This window comes from Salmo trutta, chromosome 14 (genome assembly GCF_901001165.1).
Source record: "Salmo trutta chromosome 14, fSalTru1.1, whole genome shotgun sequence".
NCBI lineage: Eukaryota > Metazoa > Chordata > Actinopteri > Salmoniformes > Salmonidae > Salmo > Salmo trutta.
The window spans coordinates 68,768,447-68,794,120 of NC_042970.1; the positions used below are offsets into that span (position 1 = coordinate 68,768,447).

Below are 25,674 nucleotides of genomic sequence, written 5' to 3' on the forward strand. Positions count from 1 at the left end.
GTGGGACGGAGAGGGGCGGAGGGAGAGTGGGCCGGAGAGGGGCGGAGGGAGAGTGGGATGGAGGGAGAGAGGGTGGAGGGGGAGAGGGGTGAAGGAAGGGAGAGAGGGATGGGTGGAGGGAGAGGGACAGAGGGGGGTGGAGGGGGACAGAGGGGTGGAGGGAGAGGGATAGAGAGGGGTGGAGAGGTGGACAGAGGGACAGGGTTGGAGGGACAGGGTTGGAGGGACAGGGTTGGAGGGAGAGGGTTGGAGGGAGAGGGGTGGAGGGAGGGAGAGGGAGGGGTGAAGGGAGCAGCAGAGGCAGAGGCGGGGAGAGGGGTGAAGATGGAAGGAGGGAGAGGGAGGGGAGAGGGAGAGGGAGGGAGAGCAGGACAGGGAGGGGTGAAGGGAGAGTTGTGAAGGAAGGGAGAGAGGGAGGGAGAGAGAGAGGGTGGTGGGGAGGGAGGGGAGGGGTGAAGGGAGTGGCAGAGGCGGGGAGGGAGGGGAGGGAGAGGGAGGGGTGAAGGGAGTGGCAGAGGCGGGGAGGGGTGGGGAGAGGGAGAGGGGCGGAGGGAGAGCGGGACGGGGAGGGGGACAGAGGGGTGGAGAGGGAGGGAGGGAGGGTGTGGAGAGGTGGAGAGAGAGAGCCGGGGGGAGGGGTAGAGCGAGGGAAAGAGGGAAAGAGGGAAGGAAAGAGGGACAGGGGGTGGAGGGAGTGGGGTAGAGGGATTGAGAGGGGGACAGAGAGGGGTGGACAGAGAGGGCCGGAGGGAGAGGGCCGGAGGGAGAGGGCCGGAGGGAGAGGGCCGGAGAGGGCCTGGAGGGAGAGAGGTGGATGGAGAAAGGGAGAGAGCGAGAGGGGTGAGTCAAGGCAGGGAGGGAGAGGGGTGGAGAGGGAGAGAGCGGGAAGAGAGGGAGGGTGGAGGGATAGCGATGGGGTGAAGAGAGGGGGAGAAGGTGGGAGAGGATTGGAGGGAGGGGGGGTGGAGGGAGAGAGGGTGGATTGAGAGAGGGAGAGGAGTGGAGGGGGAGGGAGGGAGGGGTGAATGGAGAGAGCCAGGGGGGTGAGTGAAGGGAGGGGTGGAGGGAGGGAGAGTGGGGGAGAGGGAGGGAGATGTGGGGAGGGGTGTCTGATGTATTCTCATCATGCTGATTTGAGCCATAACTCATTTCAGGTTTGTGTGTGTGTGTGTGTGTATGTGTGTGCATGCCTATGTGTGTGTACTTTCATTCATTAGGTTGCTCTTTCATCAACATTAAAGTCCACTACTAAAACAAAAATGTTTTGGTAATCAATAACGCTAGTAATTTAATGAGTTTATAATTTATACCTTTTGTCTTTCAGATCTTTGATGAGGAGTACAGTGTTCTCTACCTGGACCAAGGAGGAGCCCTGGTGGCTATAAGACACACTCCACTCCCCATCCGACACCTATGGTGAATCTCTATCCCTCTCTCTCAACCCCTCACTCTTTCTCTCTCTCTCTCTCTCTCTCGCTCGCTCGCTCGCTCTCTTTCTTTTCTCTCTCCCTCACTCCTCTCTTTCTCTTTCAATCTCTTTTCCTCTCTCTCTTTCTCTTTCAATCTCTTTTCCTCTCTCTCTTTCTCTTTCAATCTCTTTTCCTCTTTCTCTTTCAATCTCTTTTCCTCTCTCTCTCTTTTTCTCTCGCTCTCTTTCATTTCTCTCTCCCTCACTCCTCTCTTTCTCTTTCAATCTCTTTTCCTCTCTCTCTCTCTCTCGCTCTCTTTTTCCTCTCTCTCTTTTCCTTCCTCTCTTTCTGAGGAAGACTCAATCCTCACGTTCCCACAAGCCCGATAGCGTAATGAGTATGTCTAAGAACATACGAAGTGATTAGTGTAATTCCAAACCAGTAGGCCGTGAGATATTCTCCTCCTTTGACGATTGCCATTAAATTTCACCTTTCCCTGCTCGTTACGTCATGTAAGCCTTGCCTTTCAGTGCCTTTTAGAATGCAGTGCTCATATCCTGTGTCATGGTGGAATAATTTAAACTCAGTTTATCAGTTTGATGAGACACTGGAGAAGATTTGTGTTTTCTCCCGTAGAGATGTATATAACACTGTAATATTATACACTATAATATGTTCTAATTCTGTCCATCAGTTATGGTATATGTTATTATTATATTGCTGTGGTTTCTACCATAAAGATACAGCATAAAATACTATAATACTGTTTAAAACACTAATGGAGTTCTTATTCTATTGCTATGGTCTCTCCCATAGAGATACAGAACAAAAGTAGTTATATTTCTATGGTTCCTCTCGCAGGATGAGTTTCGACGAGGGGAGACAGTGGAATAAATACAGTTTCACCATGTCGCCCCTGTTTGTGGACGGGTTACTAGGGGAGCCGGGGGAGGAGACTCTCATCATGACGTAAGTCAACTTTATTTACCCACTTTTGAATGAGAGGGAGAGACCGGTAAAGGGGAAACTCGGAGCCGAAAAGGGCTGGATGCAGGACTCAAACGTTGGCCCAGAAGTGTTACTGTATGTTGTCCGTATAGACTACAGCGCTGCCACTACACCACACAGTGAAATCAAATCCCATCTGATTGCAGATAAACAGTATGTTTGACATGTTAACATAGTGAATTGAGATTGAATGAACCGTAACCGTGTTAGATGTGTTAACATTATGTGCGAGAGTGGGAGTTTGCTCGTATCCAAACCCTGGTAGTAACGGCAGCGCTGACTGCTCATTTTCCCTAACATGAATGGAATAGATCCCTCTCAAGGTTTAGACTCACATCAAAACCATCTGTCTCGGGATTATGATCACAGAGACATCAGTGGTGTTGGGAGACCGGCGACAGCAGAGCACTCCGTTTGAAGAACACGAGGAACATCATCAAAAATAAAATAGACTATGTCTGAAGGACCGAAGAGGAAAGTACGACTCTACAACTTCTTTCTGCATTATGTAGCAACATTGACTCAATAGTTTTAAGAAACACGGCATATGAAGTTTTCCGTCTTTCCGATAACTTCTTTCGTTCTAGAATGACCCACTTAGCTATACTACATGAGATGATACTGCTCTTATTGCACTTTTTGGTGTAAAACTTTGACGGCTGCTGCATAAGGTTTCCCATAGCCCTTACATCAGTCTTTTCTAACACCTGTCATCACCGTAACTGAGTGACGGAGAGACAGTTGACTTTGTAGTCGGCACGGCAACAGAAGGATAGGCCACAGCTGCTGAGACTGGGAGAGGGAAGGACAGAAGTGGGGCGAGAGAGATGAGGGGAGAGACAGACAGATGATGGGAGGGAAGGAAAGAGAGAGCGGGGAAGATGGAAGGAATTTATAGGATAAATGACTTTCTCCCTGTAGGCCCAGAGTGCTATACACTTCTCTGAACCAGCTGAGACAGACAGGACTGTGGGATATGATACTGTTAGGAGATTGTTGACAGCCTACTACAGCTGTTCTGCATCTCTGTGTATGGACACCTCATTATTTATCATTTTCTTATCAATTAATAATGATTTTACAGTTAGTGACAGTTATGGACCAGCGCCTCAGTCCGTTAATTGATGGATTGATTGTGATACATTTGTTGTTTGGTTAGCAGAGAGAGGAGGTCAATTCCAGTTAAACTCCCACCCAATTTTCTCTGAGAAGGAATGTTTTCTGAGACGTGTGAATGTTAATTTGATGTGGTGTTATAACCTTGAATTTCGGTTGAAGTTTTTTGTTGAATCTGAGGGAAATACACACCCTGTAAGACATATCTCTTCTTTTAAAGTGATTCATTTAGATTCCATAGTACACATTCCATTAGTTGCCAAATGCCGTTTCTCTAAAGCTTTTAGTAATAACTGTCCTGTTCGTCCAAGTCAAAGAAAGAAAATATGTGGAGTCCACACTTTTTACATTCCTCTAGCCAACTACTCCTAAGTATATTTTATTCAGCTCAGAAGTGTCTTGTCTTGACTGATGCCTCGGTCTGACCACTGAGGGACTTCCTAATATGGGTGCCATACCTGACACACCTTAGTTTGACTAGTGTTTTTCCCTCTGCCACCTTCTGTACTTATAACCAGACTGCTGTGTTTCAGTGTAGTGTACCTATCAGTGTTCACAGCTGCTGTGGCTTTGCTAACTGACAACCAGATACCAGTGTACCTTTTCTGCTAAGGCTGTAAGGTTCTTTGCTGTTTGCAGGATCTTTGGCCACGTCAGTCACCGGTCCGAGTGGCAGCTGGTCAAGATTGACTTCAGGTCCATCTTCAACCGGAGATGTACAGAGGGCGATTACCAAACATGGCACCTACACAACCGGGTAATGGCACCTACATAACTCTGTCTGCAGAAGAACTAGCTTCACAGGCCTACCTCAGCCTGGTCATTTCAGCCATGGATAGCTCCTAACATGTAGAACACTAACAACCCAACTCTGTGCTTTATGACCAAAGAACTTCCATTGCAAGAAGTTGTGAGCACTTTATATTTTGCACTTACCTCTATTTTGAAGTGTCACCCAAACTTTTAAGATGGGGATAAAACTTGTAACTTACTCTGACTTCTTCAAAAAGATGTCTGACGTCAGGAAAATGTTATCAAGTTAAAGCTGCAATATGTAACTTTTTGGGCGACCCGACCAAATTCAGTTATAGATCTGTCATTCTCATTGAAAGCAAGTCTAAGAAGTGGTAGATCTGTTCTGTGTCCTACTTCTATGCTTTCTGGTCATAAGTTTTGTTTTTGAGTCTCACTTATAATTTTGTACACCAGTTTCAAACATTTTTGGTTACGGAAAATATATTCCACAGTGGTTTAGATATTACAATGATTCTCTACACTATACTTGCCACATAAACTGAAATTAGGCGAACTTTTAGAATTTTAGCAACCAGCGGAGCAATTTCTGCATAATGCGTCTTTAACCTGCTACATGAACATTTCTGTCATTCAAAAGACTCTCTTATCCAGGTTAAGTGCCTTGCTCAAGGGCACATCGGTATATTTTTTTCACCTAGTCGTCTCGGGGATTCGAACCAGCGACCTCTCGGTTACTGGCTCAGCGCTCTTAACCACTAGGTTACATGCTGCCCCTACTGCTACTATGTGTGTTCTGGGGCCATTCCCACAAACCTCCATCTCTTGTCATTTACTTGACAGAGAGGTCAAGATAGACCGAGACCCTTGATAGAATGAAAAACAGTTTTGGCATGCAGTGTACTTGCTTGATCACTCACTTACCTCCACCCTCTGCTTTGCGTTGAGCTCTTGAGTGTGCGCTGGACAGGTGCCGGGCGTTCCTCTCCCTCAGGCCCAAAAGCACTTAGGCATAGTCCCTCTAATTCTTGCTGATGTCTCTACAACGCTCCTTATAAAACACTGCATACGTTTGAGCCAGAGCGAATGCTCTACCTCATGCCTAGACAGACCCAGAGCCAAACATAAGGATGAGACGGAGAGGGCTTCTTTATTCTGACCAAGCTACCACAATTGACTCAGGCAGCTATATGATTGGGCTGGCCCTAACGATCAAAACATATAGCCATGGAAGTGGACAACAGTCCAATTCAATTATAGAGGTAAACATTGCAGAACAGATTGGGAACTGGCACAAAGGAAAGGCTGTGGTGTGTGTGTGTGTTTTATAAAGCAACAGTCTGTGGCAGGGTAAGGTGTTGAAATAGCAGATTGGGTCCAAATGGTCTTAAAGCCACAATCAGGCCATTTGTGTTATCACATCGAGAGAGAGAGAGAGAACCAACTTTGCTTCTGAAGGGTACACTCCTCTAGCCTCCTGTTAAACCACCTGACTCCACATTCAGTGTATTTGCTGTCATAGTCCAAATTCATATGTATGTAATCTACGTAGGTATCCCTATTTGAAACAAGAGAGAGACACCAACTCTGCCTCTGAAGGGTACACTCGAGCCTCCTGTTAAACCACCTGACTCTACGAGAGAGAATGGCAGAACTACTGTTTTGCCCCTAAAAAAACCCCATTTTGATTCATCCAGCACGGCCCTACGTACCAAAACGAAAAATATACATGTTTTTCCGAAACTAAGTCAAGCGAGCTGTAACAGCTTGGGTGTAGGATACATGAGAGAGAGAAGTGTCTTAAGTTTAGCTACGCTTACCGCTAGCACACCACACATGAGCCTCAGTGGGCAGCGATGCAAAATAAGCCCATGTAAAGGAAAAAGCAACAGCATGCCTTTTCACACACAGTATGATACAGGCATGGTTCACCGCACTGCAGTAAATTATGTATGGCGATGGGGTGAAATGTAACAAAAGCAACCCATTTTCTCCAAAATATATTTTCAATTCGGAAAATATATCCACAGGGCGAGCCGTGCATCATGGGAGTGAAAAGAATCTACAGGAAGTTGAAGCCCATAGCCAGGTGCGTTATGGGTAAGACATACTCGGTCACGATGACCTCGGCGCCCTGCGACTGCACAGAGGCCGACTTTGAGTGGTGAGTAGACAGATGTGTCCCGCTTCACATTAAGTACCCCTAAATTACGCATAAATTACGCATAAGTAGGTACAGTGTAAATACAATGTAAGTAAACTGGCACATAATACACATAGTAAACATTACACAAGTTAACGGTTTATTTGAATGGAATAGGTAGATCAACTAACCGGAACTGGCTGATGGTACTTGAGGAGAGACTCCAACACACTACTCGACCACAAACACATCTAGCGTTACAACTTCTGCCTAAGCCGCCCTATCAATATACCACTGGCATATGGAGTGGAGGATGAAAAAAAGAAGCCTGGAAGCGAAGGATGAAAAGATAAGGGATCACCGTCATGGTGAAGCTCACTCCAGATTAGAATTGCAGAGGAGACTTAGCTTCTGGATTCTCTTGGAGGCTTGGAATGCAGTCAACTGCACCACTCCAAGCTGTGTGTGTGTCGAAGAATGAAGGAAAAAGCACAGAGAGAGAGGAGGGTTGACAGGATCCAAGTTTGCATGGGGATAGGGAGTGGGATAGGGAAGTGTGTGTGTTTTTCCTTGAATGTCACCATACGTTTAAGAAACCAACTCTGTCACTGCTTTTGTGGTTTTCTGCTTTTGCCAGTGACTCTGTTCATCAACGACGCATTTCCAAAGCATATTTGCTACAAACTTCACAATCAATTTCTTTTAATTATCTATCAGTATTATTAATGTTGCTTTTGTTAATTCCTAAATCCATGGGCCCCTTGAGTGAGGCGGTGAACTTGGAATGAGTTTTAGTAAGAGACAGTTAATCATCGGGCTTAATAGTGTTCATTAACTATCACAACACTTCTGCATGTCGGCCTAATTGGGCCAATTTGTTCCTATCATTTTGAGGATGCGCATGCTGGCAACGTTGCCTTTTAATGATAGGACAAACAAACCAGAGACGGGAATTGAATCACTTATAAAAGTTTACTGTGTAGCATTTCACTCGACTGCTGTTTATTTTGATATGATCCAAACATTACAGTGACTATGGCTACGAGAGGCGGAGTGACGGCAAGTGCACCCCTGCCTTTTGGTTCCTCCCATCGTCCATGTCTAGAAGCTGTACCACAGGGACTACTTTCATCAACAGCACTGGGTAAGCAGATTTTCCCCAGGACTCTCATTAGCCTCTTACAGATGTTGGATCTTAATTTGATCACCCTGTTGAAGGAGAACTTTCCTGCAATGCAGGAAATGTAAAATTTGTAGTGTATTTGAGGTTTAAAAAGGCTTCTGAAGTTTGTAATTTTCCCTTACAAAAACGCTCAGTAGCCCTTTCCTGCCGTCAACGACCAAAATAGATGTTTTTGGTGGAATGTTATTAATATTTTTCATAGAAACACCGGATTTTAGATGTTTTTATGTCAAACAGTTTTGGTATATTTCAGTCTCCTGTGATGTGTATATAAAGAGTAATTTTGGGATGCAAACTAAAAATGGAATACATTTCAACTCTATATCTGACATGGTACATGTGTCTTCTTTTTTTAAGCCCATCACCGTGTGTGTGAGTTGTATACTCTTGTTTCAAAGTAGATTTGTTTAAGACTACCAAGAATCACACTGTGTGACCCTGATTTAGCCCACTGCAGTAAGATGTTATTTTCTGGCTCAAATTAAGTTCCTACATCTGTATGTACACTCATTCACTATTTAATTAAAACTGACTGCAAAGGTACACTTGGAATAAGGATATTTCAAATGACAGGACATTATTGTAAGAGAATGTATTCTCAATATCCAACCTGCCAACCTGCTAAGGTCGTCCTTCTCTATGCTCATGTATCCATCAGCAAAGCTTCTAACCGCGGTTGTGACCTATGTACATTCAGCTACAGGAAGGTTGTGTCCAATAACTGCACAGCGGGAGTGATAGCAGAGTACACGGCCAGGAGGCAGCACTGTCCTACCCAGGCCCCCAAAGGCCTGCACCTCGTCACCAGTGAAGGAAAGCTGACAGCTACGCTGGGCACCAATGTCACCTTCCTGGTGTTTCTTGAAGAGGTGAGTGTTTTTTTTTCCTAAGGAGCAATACAATAACTGGCTCCCTGTTCATTCAGACCGGGCGCTGACTTTTAACTCAGTATTGTAAAATGTATGTCAACTCTCCACTTCTGTAATAGCAACAAAATACTCTCTATTATATTACTATGCCATTACATCTTCATATAAAGTGTTAGCAAATAACATGTTCATGGAAATGTTATTTCAAACATACCTACAGTAGCTACTGTAAGAGTACCGTTTTCTTTCTTCAATCGTTGATGACTGTTACCTCCTGTATAGGGCGACGGAGCCAGGACGAGCATCATGGTGGACTTCGGGGATGGTCACGCACTGACCTACTCCAACGTGAGCTCCATAGAGGATGGGGTCAAGCACGTCTACAAGGCTGTGGGGATCTACCGTGTGACCGCTACGGGAGAGAACAGCCTGGGGTCGGAGAGCGTGGTGCTGTACCTCCACGTCACATGTGAGTCTGTCTCTCTCACTGTGGGTTCACCAAGTCATGATCTTCATCCTCCGTACTTCATGTTTGGTCTTCAACCTTTAACATGTGAGTGTAGTTTTATTCCTTACCGCACCTTACCTTATGTCAGTGTAGCCCGTAATCTACAGACATATGAATGAGGTAGTTATACAATTCTGACACACAAAATTGTTCCTTTGCAGACTTTTACTTGCGTAGAACAGTGTTTCCCAACCCTGGTCCTCGAGTACCCCCAACAGTACACATTTGTATTGTAGTCCTGGCATAGAACGCTATATTTGTTATCTGTTTGTGTAATATGCGTGGTCCGACATGTCGTGGTCCGACATCAGTGGAGATGAAGGTAGCCTAAATCCATTACAATTCCAGTCAAGCCGAAGCCATTTTCTCTATATAATACCCCTTCAGGGTACCCCCACTCTAACTCTAACATGCAAGTCATTCCCGTCTTCTCTGTGATGATGGGGCTGACCACCACTGGTGGTTTCATGGGTAACAGATGTAACGTAGTTGACTTATTGATCAGGGAGCTGTGGGACCTTGCAATCTGTCCATTTTGATGTGCCAGCCGTTCCAAATGGGACCAGCCAGGCCTCAGGAGTGCCAGGGATGAAAAATAACACACAGATGGTGACCACAACGTCCCAGAATGGACCAGATCCTCTGAATGCAGCGCACTTTTTTTGTTGTTGTTGTGTGCCTTCAATTCATAAGGGCCCCATAGACGGATACTCTGAAGTTTTCTGCTTACCTTCATTTAATTCAAGGCCACAAAATTTTAAGGAGTCAATTGGTTCACTGTAGTATGTATTTTGTGTGGTTTAATTTCATATCATACGGGGCTACAAACTTACTTTGTGGATTCAGTCATTTCACTGTGATGCATTTTTGGGGCAGATCATTTTGAATGCAACTTCATCCATTTCATAAGAGGCCCCAAAACGTTGTGGAGTCAGTCTCAGTGGGTTCACTGTCATGTATTTTTGTGACTGAGTAGGTCAGCTGGAGTATATCCATCTCTCCGCTCCCTTTGTGGCAGTGAAGAGCAAGGAAGTCAACCTCACCGCTGTGCTGTGGCCTAGCCAAGTGGGAACAGTCACCTACATCTGGTGGTTCGGAAATAACACTGAGGTAAGATACTTCAATACTGCTGGGACTTGTAGTTTTATTGTATGCTCATCCTTCACACTGTAAGATAAAGTGACGTGAAGAAAGATTTGTGCCAGATTTATAAATTTGAGCAGTATTTGTCTGACTTAATTCAAAATTTGTTTTGTTTGGTTGGGCAATGAGTTTAACTACTAATGCAGCTGCTAGCTATTCTAGTACATGAGGAAATTATCCAGAATTAGCATGTCTGAGCCATTTCAAGAACAAATGGAGATCCAAGTAACGACAGAGAGAACTGCTGGTGTCTCATGGAACTCTCTCCGGACAGTTCTATGTAGCACAGCTGCGATCATGGTTCCTTGGGGGGCGATGTGGGTTGTGTTTATGTCTGTGGCTGCCTGCCTGCCTCCCGGCTGACACCTCTGTAGTGTAAATAGTGCCTGTGTGAGATGTTAACAAGGTTGATAAGGGCCTCCCATGGGAACCCCCTTGCTCTCTCGCTCTTCCCCTTTCTCGCTCTTCCCTTTTTCTCGCTCTCTCTCTTTCTCTCTCTCTTTCTCTTTCTCTTTGCAGCCGATAATCACCCTGGAAGGGAGCGTGGCGTGCACATTCTCCCAGGAAGGCGTCAACACTGTCACTGTGCAGGTGTCCGCTGGGAACGCCATCCTGCAGGACCGGAAAACCATCGCTGTCCACGGTGAGCTGTTTTTTGTTTGGTTTGTATTGTAAACAGCCAGACAGCCATGTATACTGCCAGAGGTTGGTTTCTAGTTGACTTTGTAGATTTTAATGCACTGGAGGTTGGCTAGTAAGTGTGATTTTAAAGTACCATATTTCCGGACTATTAAGCGCACCTGAATATAAGCCGCATCCACTGAATTTTAAAAAATACAAATATATTGAACATAAATAAGCCGCACATGTCTATAAGCCGCAGGTGCCTACCGGTACATTGAAACAAATGACCTTTACACAGGCTTTAACAAAACACGGCTTGTAACAAAAATAAATAGGCTTTAACGAAACATGGCTTGTAACAAAAATGAGTAGGCTTTAACGAAACACGGCTTGTAACAAAAAATTTGCAGTAAGCTTTAGTTGTCTTTTTGCACTGAGTCAATTCCTCACGCTGCTGTTTCCAATGTCTTATCATCGACTCATTAAGACCAAGCTCCCGTGCAGCAGCTCTATTTCCTTTTCCAACAGCCAGATCAATCGCCTTCAACTTGAAAGCTGCATCATATGCATTTCTCCGTGTCTTTGCCATGATGAGGGTGACAAAATGACTACCGTAATCAGAATGATGAAGTTTGAGAGCGCTCGATTTAATCTAAACAGTAAACAAAAAAGTTGTTTGACCGTAACCCGTTCGGCAATTTCATTGGTCTAATGAAAGTTCATGCCGCCAAAAAACTGAGCACGTCACAGAATGTGTTTTTAAAAAATAAAATAAAAATGAAAGCGGGAAAAATCCATATATTAGCCACGTCATTGTTTAAGCCGCGAGGTTCAAAGCCTGGGAAAAAAGTTGCGGCTTGTAGTCCGTAATTTACGGTAGCTATTTAGAGGTAGTTAAAAGTAATTGTTTGCTACTCGATAATTTGACACATTAATTATTTCAGACAATAGGACAGAAATAGAAAAGCATCATCATCAGCTGATCATCATATAGTTGTTTCTCTGTGTAGAATATTCCAGGTCACATCTACTAGCCTTCTCATCTAACCTGGATGACCACAACCCCGACGTGGCCGAATGGAGACTGGACGTCAGCAGAGTCATCAAGAACTCCATGGTCAAAGTGAGTGGTCCTTGTATCTAACTGTATATTACATGCATACACTCACACACACAGAGTATATACCGAGCAGAAATATAAACGCAACATGCAACAATTTCAACGATTTTATTGAGTTACAGTTCATATAAGGAAATCAGTCAATTCAAATAAATTCATTAGGCCTTAATCTATGGATTTCACATGACTGGGCAGCGGCACAGCCATGGGTGGGGCTGGGAGGGCATAGGCACACCCACTTGGGAGGGCATAGGCCCACCCACTTGGGAGGGCATAGATCCACCCACTTAGGAGCCAGGCCCAGCTAATCACAAATCCCCCCCACCTCAAACGATCCCACAGGTAAAGAAGCCAGATGTGGAGGTCCTGGGTTGGCGTGGTTACATGTGGTCTACGTGAGACCAGTTGGACGTTGTGAGGCCAGTTGGATGTACTGCCAAAATCTCTAATGGAGGCAGCTTCTGGTAGAGATATGAAAATGATCTGGCAACAGTTCTGGTGTACTTTCCTGCAGTCAGCATGCCAATTGCACACATGTCAGGTGGATGGATTATTGTAGCAAGGAGCACTAATGGGGATGTAAACAAATTTGTGCACAACATTTGAGAGAAATAAGCTTTTTGTGCATATGGATTTTAATTTTTATTTCAGCTCATAAAACTCTTTGTTTATCAACACTTTGGCATTTATATTTTGGTTCAGTGTATTTAGTCTGTGGTCCACTTTACAATACATTCCCTGTGACCTCAGGTCGTGACTGAGATGAATCCACGTTTTATGATAACTGGCAAGGGAAAATGACTTCAAGTACATTCTAAATTGCTGTTGCACTGCCTTCCCTGTCACATTGAACTATGGGATTGCTGGTCGCCTGTGAGTTCAGGGTCGTATTTATGGAGGCCATACATGTACAAATAAATCTCACTGAATGTCTGATTGTCATGGTTTAGTGAATTTAGGCCCAGCTGGACTGTAGCTCCGAATGTAATCAACCGTCAGTGTGAGGGACATGCACTGCATGAACAAAAGTATGTGGACACCTTCTCGCTGAATGTCACATTCCAAAATCATGGGGATTAATATGGAGTTGGTCCCCGCTTTGCTGCTGTAACAGCCTCTACTCTTCTGGGAAGGCTTTCCACTAGATGTGGGGACTTGCTTCCATTCAGCCACAAGAGCATTAGTGAGGTCTATGGTGGAAATTCTAACCAAGTTAGAGAGACTTTGGCATTTCTTCAAACAATGATCTTAATTTAATATCGATTAATTATTGCAATAATGAAGCTGGTCGACCCCACACTCTTGAGTGATGGACCGAGAGCTCAACAATACTTAAAATAATTGAGGCCCCATATAGCAGACCTAAAAATTCTTAGACATGGCTGGTTCCACCCCTCCCATGCAGATTGGGGCATCATAAGCCACCTTGACAAATAGGGGTTTGCTCTACTCCGTCCAGGCTCTCTCTATCTCAGGTCACCCCATGTCCTTGAGTAAACTCACAGACCAGCTGCAGGGAGCTAGAGGAGAACCATCCCTCTACAGAAGCACAGCATTAGTAGTTATGAAAATCTCTTACTATTTGTTAAGCATATAATTGTTAACTATTAATATTAAAACAAAGCAGGTAAATACGTAATCTTTCTCTCACAGGTCAGGCACTGATGTTGGACGATTAGGCCTGGCTCACAGTCGGCGTTCCAATTCATCCCAAAGGTGTTCGACGTGGTTGAGGTCAGGGCTCTGTGCAGGCCAGTCAAGTTTTTCCACACCAATCTTGACAAACCATTTCTATATGGACCTCACTTTGTGCACGGGGGCATTGTCATGCTGAAACAGGAAAAGGCTTTCCCCAAACTGTTGCCACAAAGTTGGAAGCACAGAATCGTCTAGAATGTCATTGTATGCTCTAGCATTAAGTTTTCCCTTTTCTGGAACTAAGGGGCCTAGCCCGAACCATGAAAAACAGCCCCGGACCATTATTCCTCCTTCACCAAACTTTGCAGTTGGCACTATGCATTGGGGCACGTAGCATTCTCCTGGCATCCACCAAACCCGGAGTCGTCCGTCGGATTGCCAGATGGTGAAGTGTGATTCATCACTCCATTGAACGCTTTTCCACTGTGTTGGGACACTAACCGAGGCCAATGGCAGCAAGCTTTACACCACTCCAGCCGATGCTTGGCATTGCGAATGGTGATCTTAGGCTTAGCTGCTCGGCCATGGAAACCCATTTCATGAAGCTCCTGACAAACAGTTATTGTGCTGACGTTGCTTCCAGAGGCATTTTTGAACTCGGTAGTGAGCTACGCACTTCACCACTCGCCGGTCCCGTTCTGTGAGCTTGTGTGGCCTACCACTTCGCAGCTGAGCCGTTGTTGCTCCTAGATGTTTCCACTTAACAATAACAGCACTTACAGTTGACCGGGGCAGCTCTAGCAGGGCAGATATTTGACGAACTGACTTGTAGGAAAGGTGGGATCCTATGACGGTGCCACGTTGAAAGTCACTGAGCTCTTCAGAAAGGCCCTTCTACTGCCATTGCTTGTTTATGGAGATTGCATTGTTGTATGCTCAATTTTATACACCTGTCAGCAACAAGTGTGGCTGAAATAGCCTAATCCACTATTTTCAAGGGGTGTCCACATACTTTTGTATATACAGTTGAAGTTGGAAGTTTACATACACCTTAGCCAAATACATTTAAACTCAGTTTTTCACAATTCCTGACATTTAATCCTAGTACAAAATTCCCTGTCTTAGGTCAGTTAGGATCACCACTTGATTTTAAGAATGTGAAATGTCAGAATAATAGGAGAGAGATATATATTTCAGCTTTTATTTCTTTCATTACATTCCCAGTGGGTCAGAAGTTTACATGCACTCACTTAGGATTTGGTAGCATTGCCGTTAAGTTGTTTAACTTGGGTCAAACGTTTCGGGTAGCCTCCCACAAGCTTCACACAATAAATTGGGTGAATTTTGGCCCATTCCTCCTGACAGAGCTGGTGTAATGGAGTCAGGCTTCTAGGCCTCCTTGCTCGCGCTCGCTTTTTCAGTTCTGCCCACAAATTTTCTATAGGATGAGCTCAGGGCTTTGTGATGGCCACTCCAATACCTTGACTTTGTTGTCCTTAAGCCATTTTTCCACAACTTTGGAAGTATGCTTGGAGTCACTGTCCATTTGGAAGACCCATTTGTGACCAAGCTTTAACTTCCTGACTGATGTCTTGAGATGTTGCTTCAATCTATCCACAAAAGTTTCCTGCTTCATAATGCCATCTATTTTGTGAAGTCCACCAGTCCCTCCTGCAGCAAAGCACCCCCACAACATGATGCTGCCACCCCGGTGCTTCACGGTTGGATGGTGTTCTTCGGCTTGCAAGTCTCCCCCTTTTTCCTCCAAACAAAACGATGGTCATTATCGCCAAACAGTTCTATTTTTGTTTCATCAGACCAGATGACATTTCTCCGAACAGTACGATCTTTGTCCCCATGTGCAGCTGCAAACTGTAGTCTGGCTTTTTTATGGCGGTTTTGGAGCAGTGGCTTCATCCTTGCTGAGAGGCCTTTCAGGTTACTGTGGATATAGATACTTTTGTACCCGTTTCCTTCAGCATCTTCACAAGGTCCTTTGCTGTTGTTTTGGGATTGATTTGCACTTTTCGCACCAAAGGACGTTCATCACTAGGAGACAGAACGCGTCTCCTTCCTGAGCAGTATGATGGCTGCGTGGTCCCATGTTGTTTATACTTGCGTACTATTGTTTGTACAGATGAACGTGGTGCCTTCAGGCATTTGGAATTTGCTCCCAAGGATGAACCAGACTTGTGAAGGTCTACCATTTGTTTTCTGAGGTCTTGGCTGATGTTTTTTGATTTTCCCATGATGTCAAGCAAAGAGGCACTGAGTTTGAAGGTAGGCCTTGAAATACATCCACAGGTACACCTCCAATTGACTCAAATGATAATAATTAGTCTATTAGAAGCTTCTAAAGTCATGACATTTTCTGGAATTTTCCAAGCTGTTTAAAGACACAGTCAAATTAGTGTATGTAAACTTCTGACCCACTGGAATTGTGATATAGTGAATTATAAGTGAAATAATCTGTCTGTAAACAATTGTTGGAAAAAATCACTTGTCATTCACAAAGTAGATGTCCTAACCGACTTGCCAAAACTATAGTTTGTTAACAAGAAATCTGTGGAGTGGTTGAAAAACAAGTTTTAATGACTCCAACCTAAGTGTATGTAAACTTCCGACTTCAACTGTATAATGTACTTCAAATTCTCACATGACATGTTGGATAGACATTGTAGTATCCACAAAATGTATTGAATTGCTCATACTATTCAATATATTTGAGAACGGAAATCATACCATATTTGATACAAACAGCTCAGGACCAGAGAAGTATGATAATTTCACATCTAAGTCTCATTGATGTTAGTAATAATGCATCACAGTGAGTATCACAGCAATGTATCACAGTCACACTAATTATGATCATACAGACAATTCCTATTTTTCGATGCCACTGCTTTCCACTTTGATGTGCTTAGTGACATGAAAAGCGATCCAGTCTGGTCCTCTTTCTGTTCTTCTTCCCTTTCCTCTTCATCTTCCTCCTCCTCTTTATCTTCATCTCCCTCTTCTTCCTCCTCTCCCTCTTCATCTTCCTGCTCTTCCTCTCCATCTCCCTCCTCTTCTTCCATCTTCCTGATCTCCATCTCCCGCTTTCTCTTTCCCCTTCCTCTCCCAACTCATCATCCTACCCCTCTCCCTTCTCATCTCTCTCTTCTTTCTCTCCCTCCTCCTCATCTTTCTCTAGGCCACAGGGGTGAGCCCAGAGCAGCTCCTTGTCACCGTCCTACCAGGGTTGCCCACGGCAGCAGAGGTTTTCCTCCTGCCAGACAAAGAGTTAACGGAGGGCAAGCCAGAGAAGAACTCAGCTCATTTAGACCAGGTATGATCGATTAAATAACAGGCATTTTCTGTGAGTTTGAAACATAGACATAACATATTATAGGCCTTAGCCTTATTCAAAATACATGATATAAAGGCTTATTCATGCTTGTAACAGGTTAAAAAAGCATATCTGTCAGTGTTACCTGTCAGTTAACTATTAGCAAAATGGGTATCTGACATCTAAGTAAACTATAAAATTGAATACATCATGTTCCTATATTGATTCATGCCAGATGTTTGAGTGGGAGTAGGAGCATACTTTTTATGTGTTCTTTTGACAAATACTTATCACTGAATGACATTTGGAGCTATATTTTAGGGGGATATTACTCTGCTTGTTGGATGTTTGGGTTTGACAGCTAAGCACTTGTTTTCTTGCACCAACATGTTCGCCATCTGTTGATTTCCTTGTTATTCCATTTGGCATAATTTAGAGGTCTCCACTGAACTAAATATGAGTAGGCTTAGAAATATTCATTTTTCTAATATTCTTCACTAATACATAGCTGTGTTGGTCTATACTGCTACATGGTCTGAAAACAGAATTGCAACGTATTTGTATGGCTTATAAGGCTTCATATTTTCTCCAGTAGATGTCAATATTGTCCACATGGGCTTACACATGCACCCCCCCCCCCCCCCCCCCCCACACACACACACACACTGCAGAATATCAACTAGCCTCATCAATAAGTGTGACACGCTTTTAAAAGTCATCACTGTGGACAATTTTACTGTAGAATACCCCGAGTCATCTCTGTGAGAGGGCAGGGGTTGCAGTCTTTCACAGGAATAAACCCTGACAAAGATAGTGTCTCTGCTGATACTGGCCACTGAATCACCAGCAGGTATCAAGATGTACTGAATTAGCTCCAAGGCCAAATAATAGATCATAGATGATCATTAAAAATATGTGAGTAGAATAGAACCAGGAAGAAATGAATTGTATTCCCCCCCCCCCCCCTTCAAATCTACCTGGCTATGGCAAGACCCTTCTCACTCAGGCCCCAGCAATACATCTTTATTCAAGATTTGCATCTTGAAAGTGTAATGTGCGGTTGTGCTTATTAGAATGTATAATAGATTTAGTGACCCCGATACACAGTGAGGAAAAAGTAATTATTCATAGCTATAGTCTAATTTTAAACTTGGTAAGAAATAAAAGCGGGAGCAATGTGAAGGACTGGGAGAAACTACTCATATCACAATTCATTTGGTAAATGAGGCAGATAAAATTAATGAAGCCTAGCAAAGAAATAAAATGGATTCCGCAGGGAAAAGGGAATTTGTTTAGCCAGGGTCTTTCTATGCATGACCTGCATATATATTCTCTGTTTTAGTCTTTGGCCTGAACGCAAAGTAAAAAGGATACAACTTTGTTAAATGACACATCTGACATAATGCATTTCAGTTTAGATTTATAATGGTACAAATCATAATTTGTGTGATTTGATATCAAATGGACGGTATAGTTCAGGGGACTATGTCCAGACTAAATTGGAAGCATCATGAAATGGAACATTGTATTCAAGCTGTAGCCTCAAGGTCAGGGTGATATGTCTGATTTATGTCCAAACTGCACGTTCTCTGTGCAGAAGGTTACTTGTCGCTCTAAAAACCGGAGTAAAAGCAAGGTTTTTCATCAAATAGGCCCTGCATTATGTATTAAAGTGGTGAGAACCTGCATGGATTCATCCATAGATATTTCACTTTAAATGTGTTTCTGGATGGAGGGAGCGTGCAGTATCAGCGAGCCGTGGGGGTGTGTAGTATCAGCGAACCGTGGGGGTGTCTAGTAGCAGCGAGCCGTGGGGGTGTCTAGTAGCAGCGAGCCGTGGGGGTGTCTAGTAGCAGCGAGCCGTGGGGGTGTCTAGTAGCAGCGAGCCGTGGGGGTGTCTAGTAGCAGCGAGCCGTGGGGGTGTCTAGTAGCAGCGAGCCGTGGGGGTGTCTAGTAGCAGCGAGCCGTGGGGGTGTCTAGTATCAGTAAGTATGTGGTGGAAAGATCTGCCTCAGCATGGTATGCATGAGATGAAACTCATTCTGAAACGAACCGATACTTCTAGTAGGTATACTATTTATATTCTGTCTCTTATACTGTATGGTGAAGTGTATTGAGAGGTTATATGCAGATTAGATACAGTTGGATTTGATTTAGTGTTGATCTATAGACTAGCGGTCAAGAGCATTGGGACAGTAACCGAAAGGTTGCTCGTTTGAATCTCTGCTCCGACTAGGTAAAACATTTCCTAATCAACAGCCAGTGGAATCGCGTCGCGCAAAATGCAAAACCTCATAAATGCTATAACTTCAATTTCTCAAACATATGACTATTTTACACCGTTTTATAGATACACCTCTCCTGAATCGAACCTCGTTGTCCGATTTCAAAAAGGCTTTACAGCAAAAGCAAAACATTAGATTATGTTAGGAGAGAACCCAGCCAGAAATAATCACACAGCCATTTTCAAAGCAACTAGATGCATCACAAATACCCAAAACACAGCTAAATGCAGCACTAACCTTTGACAATCTTCATCAGATGACAATCCTAGGACATCATGTTACACAATACATGCATTTTTTGTTCGATAAAGTTCATATTTATATATAAAAACAGCATTTTACATCGGCGCGGGACATTCAGAAAATCTTTTCCCTCAAATGCTTCCGGTGAATCAGCACTACAATTTACAAAATTACTATTCGAAAACATTGTTAAAATGTAATATTGTCATTCAAAGACTTATAGATTAACATGTCTTGAATGCCACCGCTTTGCCAGATTTAAAAATAACTTTACTGGGAAATCACACTTTGCAATAAACGACATGGTATGCCCAGCAAAATAGGCTAGGCTATACATGTTGGAGCCATCTTGGAACGATCAACCATCAAAAATACTATTGTAAATAAAACCTTGCCTTTGATTATCTTTATCAGAAAGCACTTCCAGGAATCCCAGGTCCATAACAAATGTAGTTTTGTTCGAAGAAGTTAATCATTTATGTCCCAATTGTTAGCGCGCTCCGAAGGCTACTGAAAATGTACCGTGGTGAGTCGGACTTTTCGTCACGAATGTACAAAAAAAAAATATTTAAGTTTGTTCAAACATGTCAAACGTTGTATAACATAAATCTTTAGGGCCTTTTTCAACCAGAGCTTCAATAATATTCCATGGGGACGTTTGCATTGTCTTTCAAAACGTTTCAAAAGGGGAGGGTAGCCATGGGCGGCCGCGTCATAATGGTAAATGGCCCTCCACCTGTGACCACTTTCCACAGCCTCTCTTTCAGTCAGTTTTGATAGTAGGAGACTCAAACCACTTTTAAAGACTGGGGTCATCTAGTGGAAGCCTTAGGAAGTGCTAAATGATTCATAAGCCCCTGTGTGTTTCAATGGCAAATGTTTGAAGTGATATCCACACATCAGATTTCAGTTCCTGTCAGGATTTGTCTCAGGGTTTTGACTGCCATATGAGTTCTGTTATACTCACAGACACCATTCAAACAGTTTTAGAAACTTTAGGGTGTTTTCTATCCAAATCAAACAATTATATGCATATTCTAGTTACTGGGCAGGAGTAGTAACCAGATTAAATTGGGTACGTTTTTTATCCGGCCGTGCAAATACTGCCCCCTATCCCCAACAAGTTATTAATCAGTCACATGCGCCGAATGCAACAAGTGTAGACCTTACAGTGAAATGCTTACTTACAAGCCCTTAACCAACCATGAATGCAGTTCAAGAAAGATTTAAAAAAATATTTACCAAATGAACTAATAATAATAATAAAAAGTAACACAATAAAATAACAATAATGAGGCTAATAACGATACAGTGGTTTAGTCTAAGGTAATTTGCACATGTAGGTAGAGTGACTATGCATAGATAATAAACAGCGAGTAGCAGCAGTGTAAAAACAAATGGGGGGGTCAATGTAAATAGTCCAGATGGCCATTTGATTAATTGTTCAGCAGTCTTATGGCTTCGGGGTAGAAGCTGTTAAGGAGCCTTTTGGTCTTAGACTTGGTGTTCTGGTACTGCTAGCCATGTGGTAGCAGAGAAAACAGTCTATGACTTGGATGACTGGAGTCTCTGACAATGTTTTGGGCTTTTCTCTGACACCGCCTAGTATATAGGTCCTGGATGGCAGGAAGCTTGGCCCCAGTAATGTACTGGGCCGTACGCACTACCCTCTGTAGTGCCTTATGGTCAGATGCCTAGCAGTTGTCATACCAGGAGGTGATGCAACGTGTCAGGATGCTCTCGATGGTGTAGCTATAGAACTTTTTGAGGATCTGGGGATCCATGCCAAGTCTTTTCAATCTCCTGAAGGGGAAAAGGTTTTGTCGTGCCCTGGCTTGGGTGTGTTTGGACTATGATAGTTCGTTGGTGATGTGGACTTGGTGAAGGAACTTGAAACTCTCGACCCGCTCCACTACAGCCCCGTCGATGTTAACGGGGGCCTGTTCGGCCCGCCTTTTCCTGTTGTCCATGATCAGCTCATTTGTCTTGCTCACAAATATATGAGCAATATATTTCCCTCACTAACTTTAAACATCAGCTTTCTGAGCAGCTAACCAATAGCTGCAACTGTACATAGCCCATTCAATCTACCTACCTCATCCCCATATTGTTTTTATTTACTTTTCTGCTCTTTTGCACCGCATCATCATCTGCACATCTGTCACTCCAGTGTTAATTTGCTAAATTGTAATTACTTCGCTACTATGGCCTATTTATTGCCTTACCACCTCATGCCATTTGCACACACTGTATATACTCTTTCTCTGATATAAAAAGCTCCAATAAGTTGATTTAGAAATCTTAATACTCTAATTATTGTGTAAATCGATGCGCATATACTTTAAATGGATGTTTTTTGTTGTGTTTGTCTCTCCCTCTCTAGCTCTCTGAAATCTTGCTTAGCGCCCTCAACCAAAACCTGGTCCAGTTCACCCTTCGGCCTGGGGTCCAGGTCACAGTATACGCTGCACATTTGTCAGCAGGTAAGTGTCTACATCTCTTCGAATACAAATACCTGCATTTTGTTTGTGTTTGCTCGGTGTATTGAGGATAACTGGGTCTTTTTAATGACTATATAGATCGATAGAGATAGTTCTAGATAGAAATAGAGAGCCAAGGCCCGTATTCAAAAAGTGTCTCAGAATACGACTGCTGATCTAGGATCAGTTTTGCATTTTAGATCATAACAAATAAGATTATATGGAAAGGAAGGACCTGATCCTAGATCAGCACTCCTACACTAAGACTCTTTGTGAATACAGGCCCAGGAGGTCTATTTCCTGCCCAGCGACTAACACCCCCCCAACCCTGTTGTCTGATTGGCTCCCATCATGTAGCTACACAGAGACATTCAGAGAGTGAGCATCGTTACAAGTATGTGTGCCTCTTCCTTTTGGGGATGCTGCTACTGTCCTAGGGGCTTATAAGATAAAGAGTAAGAGAAGTCAATAAATACTTACCGTATCAAAAACGTAATCACAATACAATTTTATATATTTTTTTTATTAATTATTTTATGTTTTGTATTTTATTAATTAGTAGGTGTCACTTTTCATGTTGACTTCTTAAACGCATGATTTACTTGTTCTCTATGGAAACTGTTTGGAATTCAATGTATACTGTACTGTGTGACTCTTGTCTCCCACTTCTACAGCGCCCCTAGTGGACACGAGTGAGAACCACAGCGGTTCGGCCATGCTCATGCTGCTGTCGGTTGTGGTTCTGGGTTTGGCGATATTTGTCGTCTATAAATTCAAAAGGTACAGTGCTCATGATATACTATAGAGACGATCTCTATAACCCATATCTGGTTGTAAGTTGCCAGGACGTTGGGAGAATGTTACTAACCAAGTGGGAACGTTCCTGAGTGTTGACAAAACATTTTGAATTGGCTAGGACACTGAGGAGTGATCTATGATCTCACTGTTCGACTAGGGTCTAATCCCACTTCTGACACCAATTGTGAGCTATGAGCTACAGTATAATTATGGTTATACATCAGAAAGTACATTGGGGAAAATGACTAACCAAATGGGAGTTACTGAGTGTCTAGACATTTGGCATTTAACAAAAATACTGTCTATCAAACGTCTGTGTGAAAACTTTCAGTTTCAAGGGAGAAATGGCTTATCTCTCTCAACTTTCTTAGAATCCTTTTGTCGAGGCATTTTCTCTGTCCGCAAATGAAATGCCAGTCAGCCTTCAGGCATTATCAATATTTAGCCCTTTGAGCTTTGCTAGTTGACCTTTCTGAAATGTTAAATTATTTCCATCCACCATGTTACAGTTCTGTGTGAAAGGGCAGTAGGGGTCAATGAGACGAGATCTATAGAGAGAAACAGAAGAGGGAGAGCGAAACAACGCATAGGTCTTAGAACATAAATGTGTTTATACAGTAGAATGTCTAATTGCGTTTTTTAATAATATTGTATTTTTGTGTTCCCTTTTTTTGCATCAAATACAAACGTACACATACGAACAGCAACTTACAGAGACACACAAACAACGACTACAACTCCTCTGCCCAGACCCTCTGCCTTCCAAAAGCATACAGTATAATCCTATTTTACATACAACTGTATATACAAACTTAGACATGAGGCCGGAAGGCATTGAAACAAAGCATTTAAGTCAACTGGGTATGTCTCCTGGGTGCGGCTACACATTATTGGGTTGTAAAGAGGAGCATCAGAATTATTTGGTCCCTGAAGCAGGCAATCCCTCTCCCATTTTATTAGTCTGGCAAATTTCTTTATCCCCCGTCTCATTGTAAATCTTTCCTCAAGGAAGATCCCAGGCCTCAACGTCTATGCGCAGATGCAGAACGAAAAAGAACAAGAAATGATCCCGAGTCCAGTAAGTCCGACGGAAAGCACCCTGGTGTCCCCGAACACTCCGAGGGAGCTGGTGACTTCTCCGGAGCTTATGGACACAGAGTTGAACATACGGCCCATCGGTGAATGAATACGCCACTTTTATAAAAATGTTTTTCTTTTTCTTTTCTTTTTTTTAATGAGTTACAAAGTGTAGTACTACAAATTTAATTTAACTTTTACTGCAATTTCTTGTCATATAATTAAATTGGTTCCATCGCTTTCACATACTATATCGGTTGCCATGAATATAATCTTTTGTCATTCACAAAAGAGACTGTCACTGAGGTTTTGATTATTAAATTGATAGCCCCATTCCACTCAAGGTTTGAGCAAGAGCCTCATTCATTGTGGAGAAATGTGACTTAACTCATACTGACTGGAATGTCTTCTGACATCTTTCCTCATGTCTCTGTCTCCCATCATTTTCTCCTTTAAAGGATGCATCAAACCTCACGCACATGTCAAGTTCTCAACGGAACTCCCCACGTACATCAACGTTTAAAAACTCTGGACAACTCCGAAAACAGCAACTCCATTCTGTGTCATGGACTTTTTGAATCATTTGAGCGGACACAATGGTTTTGAGCTTTATACCTGTGCATGTTGGACTTTACTGACTTTGCTGACACTTACTGTGCTCTGTGAAAACCAGAAGAAACTGTATACAGGTTTTTTTTTATACATAATATATGTCTATCCAATAAAAAATAATTTTTAATGAAATGTATTTATACAAAGTCAAGTACATAACTACAAATGGAAAGCCAGCATGATCTAAAGAAAAAAATGCATAAAAAACAACTCTTTTGGTTAGCTTACTGTAAGTGTCTTACATCTTTTTCGCTACTGTGTGTCGCTAACAGAGGTGGTACACTATTTATTCATAAGAATATACTTTAAAGTATATAATTGAATTTAAAATCACATTTATTTAGTAAATCATGAATGTCTGTGATATTTGTGTATTTTAATAACAAATTGCAAACTGAAAACGATATCAATTATTAATACAACCATTTTGTTTCCGTTCCGTTCACTGTCTCGCGAAAAGCTGATTATGGCACAATACACTTTTGTACTAAAATGTTTTGTTTTTGCTTACAATGTAATAATTTGAAGACAGATATAGGGTTTGGTTGTCTCTCTTGATTTGGTGATTTTATTGAACTTTGCTGTTAATCTCTACACTACGAGCTATATTTAACGAGAAACACTAGTTGTATGACACTTTGTTTTTTCCCCAGTATAATAGCTTGCCTGAGAACCATGGTGCTAGCCTGCTACCATGATAGGGACTTCAAGATAAGTCAATGTAGATTCATTAAGTTTTCAGTTCCCTCTGACACCATGCATTAGTTACACTTGATTTCATAGAAGAGAAATGGGCAGAAGACAGTTATTTGGCGGGCATCAAAATCAGTCAATATCCTCTCAAAGTAACCTTTTTTCCCGAAGTTAACTGATGTCCCAATTTGGAGGTTGCAAAAGTTAAAATGAAAAACAGCTGCTTTAAGATGAAATATCAAATGGAGCATTCAGAGCGAAAAAAGAGTGGGCTGCCTTTTAGGGCAAGACACACCAGGGCATTGAAATAGGGAGAACAGAACAGCAAGTCTAGTCGGGAATTTAGTTAATGCAGCCAGTCAAGCTCAATGCTGGTTAAGGTTGGTGACACATTTAGGCTAATGTCCCCCAGTCTCGGCCTCGTGTTCTCCATCTCTGTAGCGTATTATACCCCCTTTCAAGAACCAAAGGAAATAGAGCGCAGACAGTAGAGGATGGTAGGGTACATGGATGGTTAACTTGTTTTGAGAAGCAGGGTTAGACGCAGTCGAACCCTGAAGTGTTCTGACAGACGTGATTGTTTGGTTGATGGTTATGGCATTTCAGAAGGCCCTTATTGTCCTTGTCGTTCCATAAAGACAATT

The 25,674-nt window shown here is 42.9% G+C and overlaps 1 protein-coding gene across 3 annotated transcripts in view; it reads left to right on the plus strand.

The window, feature by feature from the left end:
- The window catches only part of LOC115147218 (VPS10 domain-containing receptor SorCS1), a 139,676-nt gene extending 114,344 nt beyond the window's left edge, over positions 1-25,332 (plus strand). Inside the window, exons 13-27 of one of the 3 annotated variants that reach the window (XR_003866295.1) lie at positions 1,325-1,416; positions 2,271-2,378; positions 4,173-4,290; positions 6,317-6,450; positions 7,460-7,573; positions 8,310-8,481; positions 8,764-8,950; positions 9,966-10,099; positions 10,652-10,775; positions 11,767-11,879; positions 16,708-16,842; positions 21,754-21,853; positions 22,525-22,630; positions 23,661-23,826; positions 24,184-25,332. Coding sequence is in view for 2 of the 3 variants with exons in the window: in XM_029689324.1 (XP_029545184.1) it covers positions 1,325-1,416; positions 2,271-2,378; positions 4,173-4,290; positions 6,317-6,450; positions 7,460-7,573; positions 8,310-8,481; positions 8,764-8,950; positions 9,966-10,099; positions 10,652-10,775; positions 11,767-11,879; positions 16,708-16,842; positions 21,754-21,853; positions 22,525-22,630; positions 23,657-23,826; positions 24,184-24,248 (1,872 nt within the window). In the remaining variant the exon portion in view is untranslated. Of the gene's footprint in view, positions 1-1,324; positions 1,417-2,270; positions 2,379-4,172; positions 4,291-6,316; positions 6,451-7,459; positions 7,574-8,309; positions 8,482-8,763; positions 8,951-9,965; positions 10,100-10,651; positions 10,776-11,766; positions 11,880-16,707; positions 16,843-21,753; positions 21,854-22,207; positions 22,306-22,524; positions 22,631-23,656; positions 23,827-24,183 lie in introns of those variants that run through there. The other 2 variants (XM_029689324.1, XM_029689325.1) reach the window with 2 other exon arrangements.
- Positions 25,333-25,674: the final 342 nt, after the last annotated feature.